Source organism: Pholcus phalangioides, unplaced genomic scaffold (assembly GCF_987345545.1).
Source record: "Pholcus phalangioides strain wild (caught in Gottingen) unplaced genomic scaffold, Ppha-v1.0 ptg000021l_1, whole genome shotgun sequence".
In the NCBI taxonomy this organism is placed as follows: domain Eukaryota; kingdom Metazoa; phylum Arthropoda; class Arachnida; order Araneae; family Pholcidae; genus Pholcus; species Pholcus phalangioides.
Window position 1 is genome coordinate 201,635 of NW_028301614.1, and position 13,656 is coordinate 215,290.

The following is a 13,656-nucleotide window of genomic DNA, read 5'->3' on the forward strand; positions in this document are numbered from 1 at the left end:
GGTGGACCTTATTACTGTTTTCATCACGTCAATTTTGAAACTTACCAAAAATGTTTTACTGACGTCAGGCAGCATCTTGGGACGAGAACAATCATGCAAATGATATTTTTAAATACACGGTGTGAATATATATCAGTTTCCAGTTTGCAATTTGGAAGACAGATGGCAGCATCTGGGAACATACATGCATGAACTTTCTTATTTTTCAACAAGTCTAGAGTTATTTATGCCTTTTTTTTCCTTCAACTGTTTCTCCACAAACACCAATCTACCATAAAAAAGACAACCCAGAGGTGATTTTAGGAATTCTACTGCATGTCTGTGGCATTCATGCTATGTTTAAGAGATGCTGCCATCTAACTTCGAAAATCGGAAATGAAAAAGATTAATGTGATTTTCCGACATTCATCCTCATCTTACCATATTTCATAGACACTAAGAAAGAACATCAAGTCACCTCTCAACATCAAATTAAATAAATTGTGAACCATTAACTTCAAATCGATATAAAATGTTTGTCAGTCGAAATTTCTCCGGGACTTATGGTGTTGCAATGATGCTTTTCTTATAACTTTAAGGTTTTACGATTGGCAACGTATAAATTCAATGTTTGTTTACTTGCTTATGGCAGAATAGTTGAGTCGCCATTTCTTGTCGTTGAGCGCAGAGATGGATTACGAAATTGCGGATTGGGATATTAATAATACAGAAAGGTTTTCTTCTTCCAACCACGATCGTGGACGAGATCATGTAGTAGAAAGCAAGTCTATGATGATGAGGCACAGGTCTCGATCGAGGAGCCCAGCTAGGAACAAGAGGAAGCGATCCTACAGCCGGGAACGTAGGTCGAGATCCCGTAGCCGCGACCGACACAAGCACCGGAGTCGAGACCACAAAGACAAGAGCAGCAAGTCCAAATACAAGGACAAAGAAAGTAGGTCCAAGCATAAGGACAAGTACAAGGACAAATCCAAGACCAAATCAAAGAAAGGCAAGGATGAAGAAGATGAGGACGAGAAGGAAGAGAACAGGGTCAAGAAGGAACCATTGTCATTGGAAGAACTCATGGCCAAGAAGAAAGCCGAAGAGCTGGCAAGGAGCAAGCCGCTCTTTTTGACTAAAGAACAGAGAGCTGCTGAGGCTCTTAAGCGGAGACAGCAGGAAGTCGAAGAACAGAAGCAACGAATAGACGCAGAGAGGAAATTGAGAGCAACTTTCGTGGAAGAGGCGAAGAGAGCAATTGAAGACAGCAAAGAAAGAGAGCGAAGGGAGAGGCGAGAAAAAAGAGAGGTGGAAGAAGCTGCAGCCGAAGAAGATAGGGACAAGATAAGGGATGCCAAAGACAGGGAGAAAGAACTCGAAGCGATAAGGGAAAGATACCTGGGAATCGTGAAAAAGAAACGAAGGGTACGCCGCTTGAACGACAGGAAGTTTGTGTTTGATTGGGACGCGTCCGAAGACACGGCTGTGGATTATAATCCGATCTATAAAGAAAGACATACTGTCCAGTTTTTTGGTCGTGGACATGTAGCCGGTATCGATCTCAAAAGCCAGAAGAAAGAACAGTGTAAGTTCTATGGTGAACTGCTCGAACTTCGGCGAACAGTTGCGGAGAAAGAACAAGAAATCATCCGCTTGAAGAAGATCAAGAAGAAAGAAGACAAACAGAAGTGGGACGACAGACATTGGAGTCAGAAATCAATGGAGGAAATGACTGAGCGAGATTGGCGAATCTTCAGAGAAGATTTCAACATCGCTATTAAAGGTGGTCGAATTCCCAACCCTGTTAGAGAGTGGAAGGAATCGGTTCTACCTGATTCTATTCTGGATATCATCGAGAAACTTGGTTATAAGGAACCAACACCTATTCAACGTCAGGCTATACCCATCGGGTTACAAAATCGAGACATTATCGGTGTGGCTGAAACTGGCAGTGGTAAAACGTTGGCATTTTTGATTCCGCTGTTGGTGTGGATAACGTCTTTGCCGAAGATTGAGAGGAATGAAGATATTGATCAAGGTCCTTATGCTATCATCATGGCACCGACCAGAGAGTTAGCCCAACAAATCGAAGAAGAGACTATAAAATTTGCTAAAACACTGGAAATCAGAACCGTTGCAGTTATTGGTGGTCTCTCGAGAGAAGAACAGGGTTTCCGACTTCGACTGGGGTGTGAGATCGTCATAGCAACACCTGGTAGGCTTATTGACGTATTGGAAAACCGATATCTTGTTCTGAATAGATGTACTTATATTGTTCTGGATGAAGCCGATAGGATGATAGACATGGGTTTCGAGCCCGATGTCCAAAAAATATTGGAATACATGCCTGTGACCAATCAAAAACCAGATACAGATGATGCTGAAGATGAAGAGAAGTTGTTGGCAAATTTTGCTTCAAAACATAAGTATCGGCAGACAGTGATGTTTACAGCTACGATGCCTCCGGCTGTGGAGAGGCTTGCTAGGTCATATCTTCGAAGACCAGCAGTGGTTTATATAGGTTCGATCGGGAAACCGACTGAAAGAGTCGAACAAATTGTCTACATGGTTACAGAAAGCGATAAACGTAAGAAATTGCTTGAGATATTGGAGCGGGGTGTTGAACCACCCGTCATCATATTCGTCAACCAAAAGAAAGGTGCTGACGTGTTGGCGAAAGGTCTGGAGAAGATGGGTTTTAATGCTTGTACCCTCCATGGTGGTAAGGGCCAGGAGCAGCGAGAGTATGCATTAGCAAGTCTGAAATCTGGTTCCAAAGACATCCTCGTCGCAACAGATGTCGCAGGCAGAGGTATAGATATCCAGAATGTGTCTATGGTCATAAATTACGACATGGCCAAAAGCATCGAAGATTACACTCACAGAATTGGACGTACTGGCCGTGCCGGAAAACGTGGTATGGCAGTCACGATGATCACAAAGGAAGACTCGCATCTGTTCTATGATCTGAAGGCATTGATCATGTTAAGTCCGATATCAACTTGCCCACCTGAACTCGCTAATCATCCAGACTCTCAGCACAAACCTGGTACTGTAGTGACGAAGAAGCGTAGAGAAGAAAAGATCTTCGCTTGAATTTCTATGATCATGAAATTATTGTTCTTGTTTTTCTTCTCTCTTCATAAATATAGTTCTCTTCTTTTTTCAGAAATAATATGTTCTGTACTTGAAATTTGTTTATCGATCTATGGGGAAACATGTAACAAGTTCCGAAAATTACAATTTTTTGACAAACTAATAAGACTGGTATTTTCACATGTAGTCATTTGAAATATTAATAGAAATGAAGTTCCATCAATATGTATTCAATTGATCCAAAACCTAGTTTTTCGCTAAAGCGATTATAAGAACCAGTTTTGTGTGAATTGAAGTATTATTACAGTTGTACCTCTTGATTGGACGGTATAATTTTTCTGGACCATACATGTGTGTTAATTACTTGGTAGAGATATTTTGATAACATAAAGAAGGTGTGACTGGTAAGTAGAGGGGAATCACACACATACACACGCCCCTCCTTTAGAAAATGTGGTCAGCCTGACAGCATTGCATTTTTTCCTGTGTCATCTAACATCTGCCCTTGCTTTTTCAAAATTTCTCTGCAGGTGTTTGTCCATGTAGTAACTGTAATGTAAGAGTTGATAATGCATTGCATAATGAAGCAGAGAATCAATGTGAAATTCTATTTCGAGTTTTGTAAAATTGCAACGAAAACCCATGAAATTTGTACTCTGATCTTGTAAAAACAACTGCCAAACTCTGTTGATATGTGTCACCATTCTGTTCATCACGGGTCTCCCACAATGATACTCATCTTCCATACTTTCATGACCTTCACAGAAACGTGTGAACCACTGAAATACTGTCTTGCGAGATACAGCTTCGTCTTTGTGCACATTTCGTGAGTTTTCATTCCAGTTTTACCCAATTCTAAAAAGAATTTCATATTGATTCTCTTCTCCATTACGCAATGCACTAACAACTCTTACATCACAGCTACCGCGTGGACAAACACCTGCTGAGAAATTTTTAAAAACAAGCATAGATGTTAGATAACATAAATAAAAGAACGTAATGCTCATGTGGTAGCACATCGGGCTGTTCACAATTTTGAAAGGATGGAATGATTCTACTTACCTTTCACACCTTGTATATAGCTCCATATTTTGGCAAAGGATTAAGGTCAAAATTGTAAGGTACCAATATATCTTTATTTTTCAATGTTTTTGCTATGTTTTGTGTAGAGCTGTAAAATTCTCAAGAATAATCTTTAGGAGAATATTCGCTGGAAGGACTACTATAACTTGAGAATATTCTTATCATTCTTGATGAGAATCAGGGTTGGTAAAAAAACCAGTTTTTGAAAAAAAACCAAAAAACCGGGTTTTTTTGGTTTAAATAGTATTAACATAAAAAACAATGAAATTTCTGAAAAATCATTCAAACTTCTAATAATTAACTAAAATGAAATGGTTATTAATGTAATTAACACTATTCCCATACTAATTAATCAATAAATATTTCTTACATTTTAACAAAAACCAACTTTTGCTATTTAATTATTTTTTGCTCAACTCAATGGATTACTGTGTGTTTGAAAATTCTTTCAATGTTATTATTAATCATATAGTATATAAAGGTTTTTCTCCAGTTACTTTCAGTATGCTTAATTAGGAAGCTATTTTGAAAAAAGTAATAAAAATTAAGTGAATATAATGTATTTAATGAAGCATAAATAATGTAGATTAATTAGCAATGATTTATGATATACAAGGTGATTATAACTAAGGTTCTGATTTCAAAACACTGTAAAAAAAGAACGATTGTCAAAATGACTTGAAAATTGACATGAATATGCCTGAAAAAATTCAATTTTATTGAATATAAAATTGAACTCAACATTTGGTAAAGGGGAAAAAAATACTTAAAAATGTAAAATTAATAACATCATCCAACATGTGGGAAATTTGCTCGCAGAATGGAAACGATAGCCAGTCATGGCAAAATGATACCTTAATTATAGCATTGCATGATTTCATAATTCATGGAAACATCACAAAAAACAAAGTAATTGAACAAATAACTACAACTTACTAAAGAAATGTTAAATATGTTGTCCAACCTGAGGTTGAAAGCACAAAAATTGTTGTTCAACAACAGAATCGGAGTATGTCATGATGTAGATGTGCTTGCAATTCAGCTTTATTAAACCAAATGCCCCCCCCCCCCCAGTTAATATTCCTGAGGAACTTCTAACATATAGGGAATGTGCTGGAGATTGCAATTCAAAGTTTGCAATCTGACCACTGTTTATTACACCCACAGCCAGAAGTTGCAAGATCCTGTCGAAAAATGGGTCTTCAGCAGCTGCTTTGCTGGTATTGCAACGTGCATCTTGATAGAAGTTCTATCCACACACTGATGCTGTGGAAGTGCTGAAATGATGTGGTTGCACAAAATAGATTATACTGCTGGCCAAGTACAGCATCATCTACTTGCACATTTTGCACTTTTTTCTTTTGCGAAAGAAACTTCCATTGCTTCAGGAATATCCATGCAAATTTTCAATTCATTCTGATCAGTACTTATTGTATAGTTTTGGAGAATCAAAATTCAAATTATAATCTCCCTGTATATAACTGATTATTTTTCATAAATCTGTTATTATTATTCACTAGAACCCTGATTAACTGGGCTTAACAGTGTGAAAGTATAAAAAAAACTATTATTGAGTATTAAGACTGTGAGATATATAGTAGGAGACATGCTACTTCTTATGGGAAAGAAAATGAAAATGTATGTGAGGTAATGTAACCACTAGTACACTAGTCTTTGTCCTTTAAGGACAGCTGGTGTCTTTATTGGATTATAGGACCACCTGCCCCTAGCATGATGGTGTCACTACTGTAGCTGCTTCTTTGTGAAGGGAAAAAAAACCCTGTGAGATAATACACCACTACATTTAGATGTGTGATGCAATCCTTATTCATGAATTTGCTAAAGATAGAGCATCAGAATGTAGCCAAAGGGTAGAAAATTTTGTAAGAATGAGAAATTTTGGCTTTTGTATATAACTTTAAATAACTAAGATACTTCATATGAAAAATATATATATATTCTGGCCACTTTTATGAGACTTTTTGAAAAAAACCGCTTATAAAATCTTTCGTCATTTAAAGATATACCATCAGAATGTACCCCAAGGATATAAAATGTGGTAAAAATGAAACATTTTGGCTGATAATGAACCAATATGATATTTTTCAAGGAAAAAAATGATATTTAGGCAACTTTTATTTGATTTTTTAAAAAAACCACTTGGTTAAAACCAAGGTTTAAACCAAACAATCCTGATTGAGAATATTCTCCTGTTATTTATGATATTAATATATATATAATATCCTTGAAAATATTCTCTGGAAGGACTACTTTTACAAATCACTGGGGAATATTCTTATCGAAAATAATAAGAATTATTCTCAAATTATTTATAATAGTCCCAGAGATAATTCTCAAGAATATTTGTAATAACATGCATTATAATAACCTCTATAAATAACTTGAGAATAATAATTATTATTTTACAATAAGAATATTCTCTGGTAATTTATAATAGTGAATATTCACAAGACTATTCTGTCTCCCATCTCTTTTCTCGTCAAGAAGATGGAATATTGAAGTTTGTAGCTCACAATATTAGAGTTTAAAAGCAAGAAAATGAAACCAACACATAGGGCTGTATTGCATAACTTGCAAAGAAGTATGAGTGATACAGAATTTAAGTGCATGTACATTGAAGTAAACAACAGTTCTGTATCTTCTTAGAATGAAGTTGATTGTATAAGAATAGCTTCCTTTATAAATCAACTTTGACTTTTACGCTTTGCTTTGAACTTATTTCTGAAAATTTATCTAATTTTAAAATAATTTTTTGAGGTTTTAATCTACAGGTTTCTAAAATCTTTATAACCAAACTTTTAAAACCTCTCATCATGACCAAGAGAATATTCTCAAACTAAAAGTTGTCATTGGGGGGTAAATATGTCAAAAATTGCTTTGTTGTAAATGTTTCAGGCAATGGAAACTGATTTATATTTCATAATACAAACAAAAAATTAGTAAAAAAAAAGTTTTAATTATTTAAAAGAAAAATGAATATTCTCGATTATTCTCCAATTTTTTTACATCCAGGAGAATATTCTCACATCACATCTCTAGTTTTGTGTTATAACTGTCTCCCTTATCATGAAACAAGCCTCTATGCCAGTGGTTCTCAAAGTGTGCGTCGTTGCTTCTGAGAGTATCACCAAACTCTGTCACGAGTCCGGCATGGAGCCACCAGAAAAATTACCCGACTATTTCCACCAGTGTTAATGTCACGAGAGTGTCGCGAGTATTGATCATTAGAGCATGATTGGCACTGTATTTACTGTTGATGGTTTTTACCGCTCAGGGAAAACCCATAGTTTTTACCACCTTCAGAGGATTTTTCTTAATAACTGCAGAAAAAGTAATTTATCTATTTTTTTCCATTTTTCCTGAGAAAATTCATAATTTTGATAGTGTTGTGTGAACACAGAACACTATTATATTCTTACTAGCATGCGTATTTAATTATAACATGCTCATTTGATTTTATTGTTATAAATTTTCTTGCTATAAAGCAAGGCTCGACCCTAGGTGCTATGGTGAGTAGGAAATTGGCATTGGCACCTAAAATTTTCTTTATTTAATTGTTTAGTTGAAGTTTATGGACGACACAAAATTTTCTGATTTCATGACAGTGTATCTTTTAGTAAAAAAAAGGATTACTTGTAAAAAAAAGCACTATTTGGGACCATTTCTCTTGAGCTAAGAATTATGCTTGGCTCCTAAGTAATTTGGCCAGTACATACATAGATATTTTTTTATTTTGGATTTGTTACGCCCAGGGTTGGGTTTTTGATGTCAAAAACTGGTTTAAACTGTCAAAAACTGGTTTAAACCGTCAAAAACTGTCGAAAACCTTCAAAAACCTAAATGAATGCCTTTTTGATAATGTTTTGAACATAATAGGTATACAACATGATGAAAAACTTACTTTTTGGCATATTACAATGTTTTATTTTTAAACATTAATTTATTACAATAATTAAAACAAAATATTAATTATAATTTGCAATTTTGAATTCTTCAACATAGTCTAAAACATATAAAATATAATTTTATGGTTTATTTATCTAAGCTACTCATTACCCGTGTTCAATTTGTTAAGTGGATTAGAGCTGCTTATTCAAAATATGTATGATAGGGCATCAGGGTTAGGTTTTTGACCCCAGAAACTAACTCGGTATTAAAACTATCAAAATCTTACTGTCAATGATGTCAAATAGTTTTTGTTAACTTGATAGATATGTTAAATAACAAAATACTTACTTTTATTTAGATTAAAGGGTTTTATATTCAGAATTATAATTACTGAGGAAAAATATATATTTTGATATTTTAAATTTTCTGATCTGCCCAAAATTTTATTCCATATAAAATTTCTAACGCAGCATCTGTTAATGCAGTGGTTCTCAACCTTTTTTTGTCCATGGCCCCCTTTCAACCATTTCTCATTTCTGTGCCCCCCCCCCTTGCGAACATGACTAACTTTCCACCCCCCCCCCCCCCTTCCTCCGTTTTCCCATTAGAAGATAGTTATTCAAAAATTGTCCGAAGTGCAAAAATTTTTGAATTTAATTTCATTGATTTTTAATTAATGAAAATAACGAAAAAGCAAAATGAACAGAATACAGTAAAAGAAAAATAGAATACATTATTTTTAATCAATGTAAACTCTGGGCTGGAAGACGACACAATGTCATCAAGTTATTGTACTGGATGAAATTTGTATTATTTCCAAATTACTTTTTTTTGTGTAAAAGATTATGGTTTCATTGAGAAATGTCAGTTGTAGCTTCCAAAATACGCATTCTTGGAATGATAAAACGGCAAAAAGTGGTAGCAAGCAGTTTTGTTAATTTTATTCTCTTCATGCGGATAAAAGTGGGAGTAGCCACACAAATGAATCACAATTGAAAAGTTCAACCTTTCACATCGTTTTCAACAATAATACATGTACTAAGGATATAGGTTCATGTTGTAGCCCTGCTATGAATTTAAAAAAATGAACTAAAATACGTGTGGAAATTTTTTAAATATTAGTTTGAACCATTTATTCCAGAGAAATCATGTACGCAGTGACAAAACTGTTCGTGCGAATATAATAATGATTCACTATCAGGATTTCAAGCCCATCGGAAAATATAAATAATCAGATTCCCAAATAAGAAAATTATCAGTTTTTTGACTTCAATTTCGAAACGGTGAAAATCTGATTTTTTCGTTGGATGACAAGCTACCTTCAAGTGGCTTTTTTGGTTCATAATGTGGCCGCTCTCTCACAGGCGGACGAAGCAACGTGTGAGTTGGCTTAAACACAACGCAATATTTCACATAACAGTCCGCACTATATTTAATATACAGGGCGCGAAGGTAACGGGGCATATGACATTTTACTGGCGAACCATTGGTCCTTGAGGCATACTTCCAGTTGGAAAAAGTACCCGAATAATATGCAGTACACATATATTTCATTCATATTGCCAGGGGTTGCATAATTATCAAAATAAAAATGTTAACTTTTTATATGGACACCCTGTGCCAAAACCCAGTTGGAAAGTTGTATCCCTGTCTCCAACAAAAAAATTCAACATTTCTAAGTGCAATATTCCCTGAGATATTCTGAGAAAGTTGGAGGATAAAAACAGCATTAGACGCGGGGAAACCATTTTACTCACGTTTAACGCTGTTTTTTTCCCAAATTTCCTCAATTTCTCGAATTTGCGTATCTCGGTGATTATTGCACTTAGAAACGTGAAATTATTTTTGGCATCGGGAAAGACATAGCAACAACTTTGGTTTTTTTGGCACACGGGGACGATATAAAAAGTTTTTTTTTAATTTCATAACTATACAACCCCTTACAACATAAATGACATGTCTGAGTTGTACACGTGATTCGGATATTTTTTCTAGTTGGAAGTATTTCTCTATGACCAGCTGCTCTCAACCGTTGCTCAAAACTTCCCAGGGGCTCCGCGGCCACTCGAGGATAATAAAATAAATCAATAAATTTGATAAACAAAAAAAAACAAAAAAAAAAATAGGCCTAAAGGGTACCGCGATATAAATAATATAGAAAAAAGGGCTCCGCCATAGAAATTATACACTGAAAAGGGCTCAGCAAATCAGAAAAGGTTGAGAATCGCTGCTTTAAGACTAACGAAATACAGTCGACTCCCGTTTTAACGAATACCGTTACAACGGGAAAAATATCATTTTAACGAAAACTTTTCTAATCCCCTGGATAAGTTTACATAGGAACAACATAAAAATCTGGAATTCCTTTTAAACGAAATTTTGTTATTACGCAGTAATTTCTCCTGTCACTTGGAGTTCATTATAATATGGTTTGACTGTATCCCCCCCCCCCTCCCAAAAAACAAATCTGACATTTTTGCACTAAAGTAATTGAACTTCGGCAATTTAATCTGAAAACAGTCTCTTTTACTTTTATAAATTTTGGAAGGAAACAAAAGGAAGAAAGGATGGGGAGAAAAAAAAATAAAATGGCCAGGGGGGGCTCGGTTGTGCGTAAATGCCTCGAAATTTCACTTTTGCAAAAGGGGATTCAAAGCTCACTCTCAGTTTTATGACAAAATTTCACATTTATGAGACGTTTGACTACGGTCACGATTAATCTCTATATATAGGTTTCAATATTAAAGTATTTCATTTATATGAAGCACAATTTCAATTATTTGACATTTTCATTTTGATTCGAACTCCAAATCTTTGGCGTTTAGACATCATTTCCAGCTGTCAAATCCATGCAGTTTTTTGCAGATTGTGAAAACTCGTCGGTGAATTGGTTTTGGATGCGTATTATCAACACTAAAAACCATAAATTTTAGGTTGACAAATAGAAAAAGACGCATTGACGCGGGTTATGGACATTTGAAAGTGAAGACTTACGTGAGAATTTATTGCACTTTTCTGAGAAATCAGCAGACGCAGTGAGTCTCAAATAAACGGATTTAAATTGCTTTAAATGTGGTCATACGTCCTTTTAGAAATTTTTTTCTAATGTCCACAATATTGTTCTTGCAGGATAGGAAAATTTCATTGAAATTATTTGGGATGTTGCAGGCCAGCAGCAGACTTAAGTAGTAGGGCTGTTAATAGGAAGCTTTACAGTATCGATTAAAAAAACTTTAAAGATGTGGTGTCGATCTTAGAGGAAGTCCCAATACATTATCTGCTTGGATTGCTTATAAAAACCAATCAGCAAACCAAATGACGTTAAGACCGTCTTAAATATGTTCAAAATTACATTTTCCTGTTAAATTGAAAGGAATGACATATGAACATTGGCGATTGAAACAACAGTAATTTTATGCATTTACAGTTTCTTAAGTTATACCGCACAATGTAGTTTTAAATAATTAAATTATGCGGGTTCTTTATTCAATTTTTATAAATATATTCCCACTCAGTGCCTGCTGAAGATAGCTTTGTGCTAAACTAGATGGCTATCTGTCTGTAATTGCATGAAAACGATGAGTTTTTTTTTACAAGCTTTCATTTTTCACCCATCTACTTCTTGGATTACATTTACTACCGACAGACCAGTCACGACCCAGACTCTGTCCCTCCCGGGATATAAGCCTTTTACCCTTGCGGGTTGGGTCGCGCTGGGGAGAGTCAGGGGCACCGGGCCAAGACGCCCTCCAGAGAATGTCCAAAAGGCGTCCCCCCCCGGCGCCCCTACATTTACTACCAGCACTCAAAAGAATGTCAATGAATGGTCAACATATCTCTGTCAGCTTTTTTTTATGGCAGCCCTCTTTGAATGAAAAGTCTTTGAACACACTCAATTTTCGGTCTTTACAGTTACTCCATTTTGCTTTAAACCTCTTCTATAGTTTGTGTCAGGGCCTACTGTCACCCCCAAGTCGTAAAACCATCGAGATTACATGCAACGCTTTTTTTATTTCCTTCCTCATGTTAATATTACTTAAATGGGGGAAAAATTGCTAATAATATATTCTATGCACACATTTTGCTTGAAATTAATTTTTTTTAGTCAGAGTGACAAAAAAAATTTAATTTCACAAACTTTTTTCTCTCTCTTCGTGGCCCCCGTATCAGTAGCCGTGGCTCCCCTTTTGCGAGATTTTCATCCGTGGCCCCCCTGGAATATCCTAGGGCCCACCTGGGGCCATATGGCCCCCGGTTGAGAACCACTGTGTTAATGCACTAACAAACTCATTTATTTTCTCCTAAAAATTTCTTAGATCAGGGTGTATAAATTCACACAGCTTTAAAGAGTATTTTCAACCAAAGCAGAACTGACAAGACTTGATACCCAAAGCATTTGTTTTGCATGTTTGAATACAGTTTCAATTGGAAAACCATTGCATTATAAATACTAGTAAATGTACCATATCATAGTGCAAAAGTAAGAATAAACCAAGTTTGACATATTCAAGCTAGCATTGCCAAATTAAATGACATATTTTGATCGCTAGATATATTTCAATGTTATGTGCAATAAGAGTATTGTTTTAAGTATCAGTGGTTGTCTAGATAATTTAATAATAACAGAAATCAACATTACATACATGATGTAATAAACTTTTTTAAACACTTATCTGTTGTAAAAAGAGTACAGCAGATAGTTTATATCAATGCATATATATAAGCAGTTGAAAAAATTTTGGAAGGTCAAGAATCATCTTGAATCAAAGAATGTCAAATCGTTCCACAGTTTTCCCTTCAATGTTCATGTTATGCTTTATTCAAATTTTATAAGAAAAAAAAACCATATATTGTCCAAAATAATTCTGTCTGGAGTAGAAAATTATTTTAGAATCTTATTAAATATTTATTCTTTGTATAACATAGTCACTTTAAACATTACATGCAATTAACGTGTGCATTTTCAATGGGAATTTTTATATCGAAAAGCAATATTTGAGGTTTTTGACAGTTTTTGACAAAGGTTTTTGATGGTGGGTTTTTGACGTGACAGTTTAAACTGCGGTTTAAACCGTCAAAAACTGCCATGTGTCAAAAACCTGCCAACCCTGGTTACGCCCTGTCGTAAAGATAGTCTCATAATATATACTGAATTAACAGAGAAAATTATACACACTATTAGTTAAAATATCTGTTTATAAATAGCAGAAGCAGAGATTTATGACTTTGTCGCCTGCTGGCTATTAGAATATTACTGTCCTTTTCCTGTTTCAATTTGATGTTTTTGACCACAAATTACTAAAATTCACTGCTGTGGACTGCAGACTGCTTAGGGCACCTTCCTCCGGAAATAACGGCTCTGATAAATAGTCTATATAAAAAAATAATTGTATGAACTCTTAGTGATGATTAAAAAGTGGGTAAAGAACCAAATATTGATTACATCATTTATAATTTAAATTGGTTTGTAAAAAAAAAAATAAAGCAATACCTGTATTAATTAATAATTTATAGCATAGAAATAGTGAGCAATAGCCTCTATACTAAAAGTAATGTACAGTGAAACATTGATGTAGCAATACTCTG

At 34.9% G+C, this 13,656-nt stretch overlaps 1 protein-coding gene across 1 annotated transcript; it reads left to right on the forward strand.

Annotated features, from left to right (window-relative positions):
- Positions 1 to 615: 615 nt before the first annotated feature.
- LOC149070463 (putative ATP-dependent RNA helicase DDX23) lies at positions 616 to 4,359 on the forward strand. The gene has a single exon (XM_089248968.1). The coding sequence runs from the start codon at positions 670 to 672 to the stop codon at positions 3,076 to 3,078; it is 2,409 nt and encodes an 802-aa protein (XP_089105094.1). The 5' UTR covers positions 616 to 669; the 3' UTR covers positions 3,079 to 4,359.
- Positions 4,360 to 13,656: the final 9,297 nt, after the last annotated feature.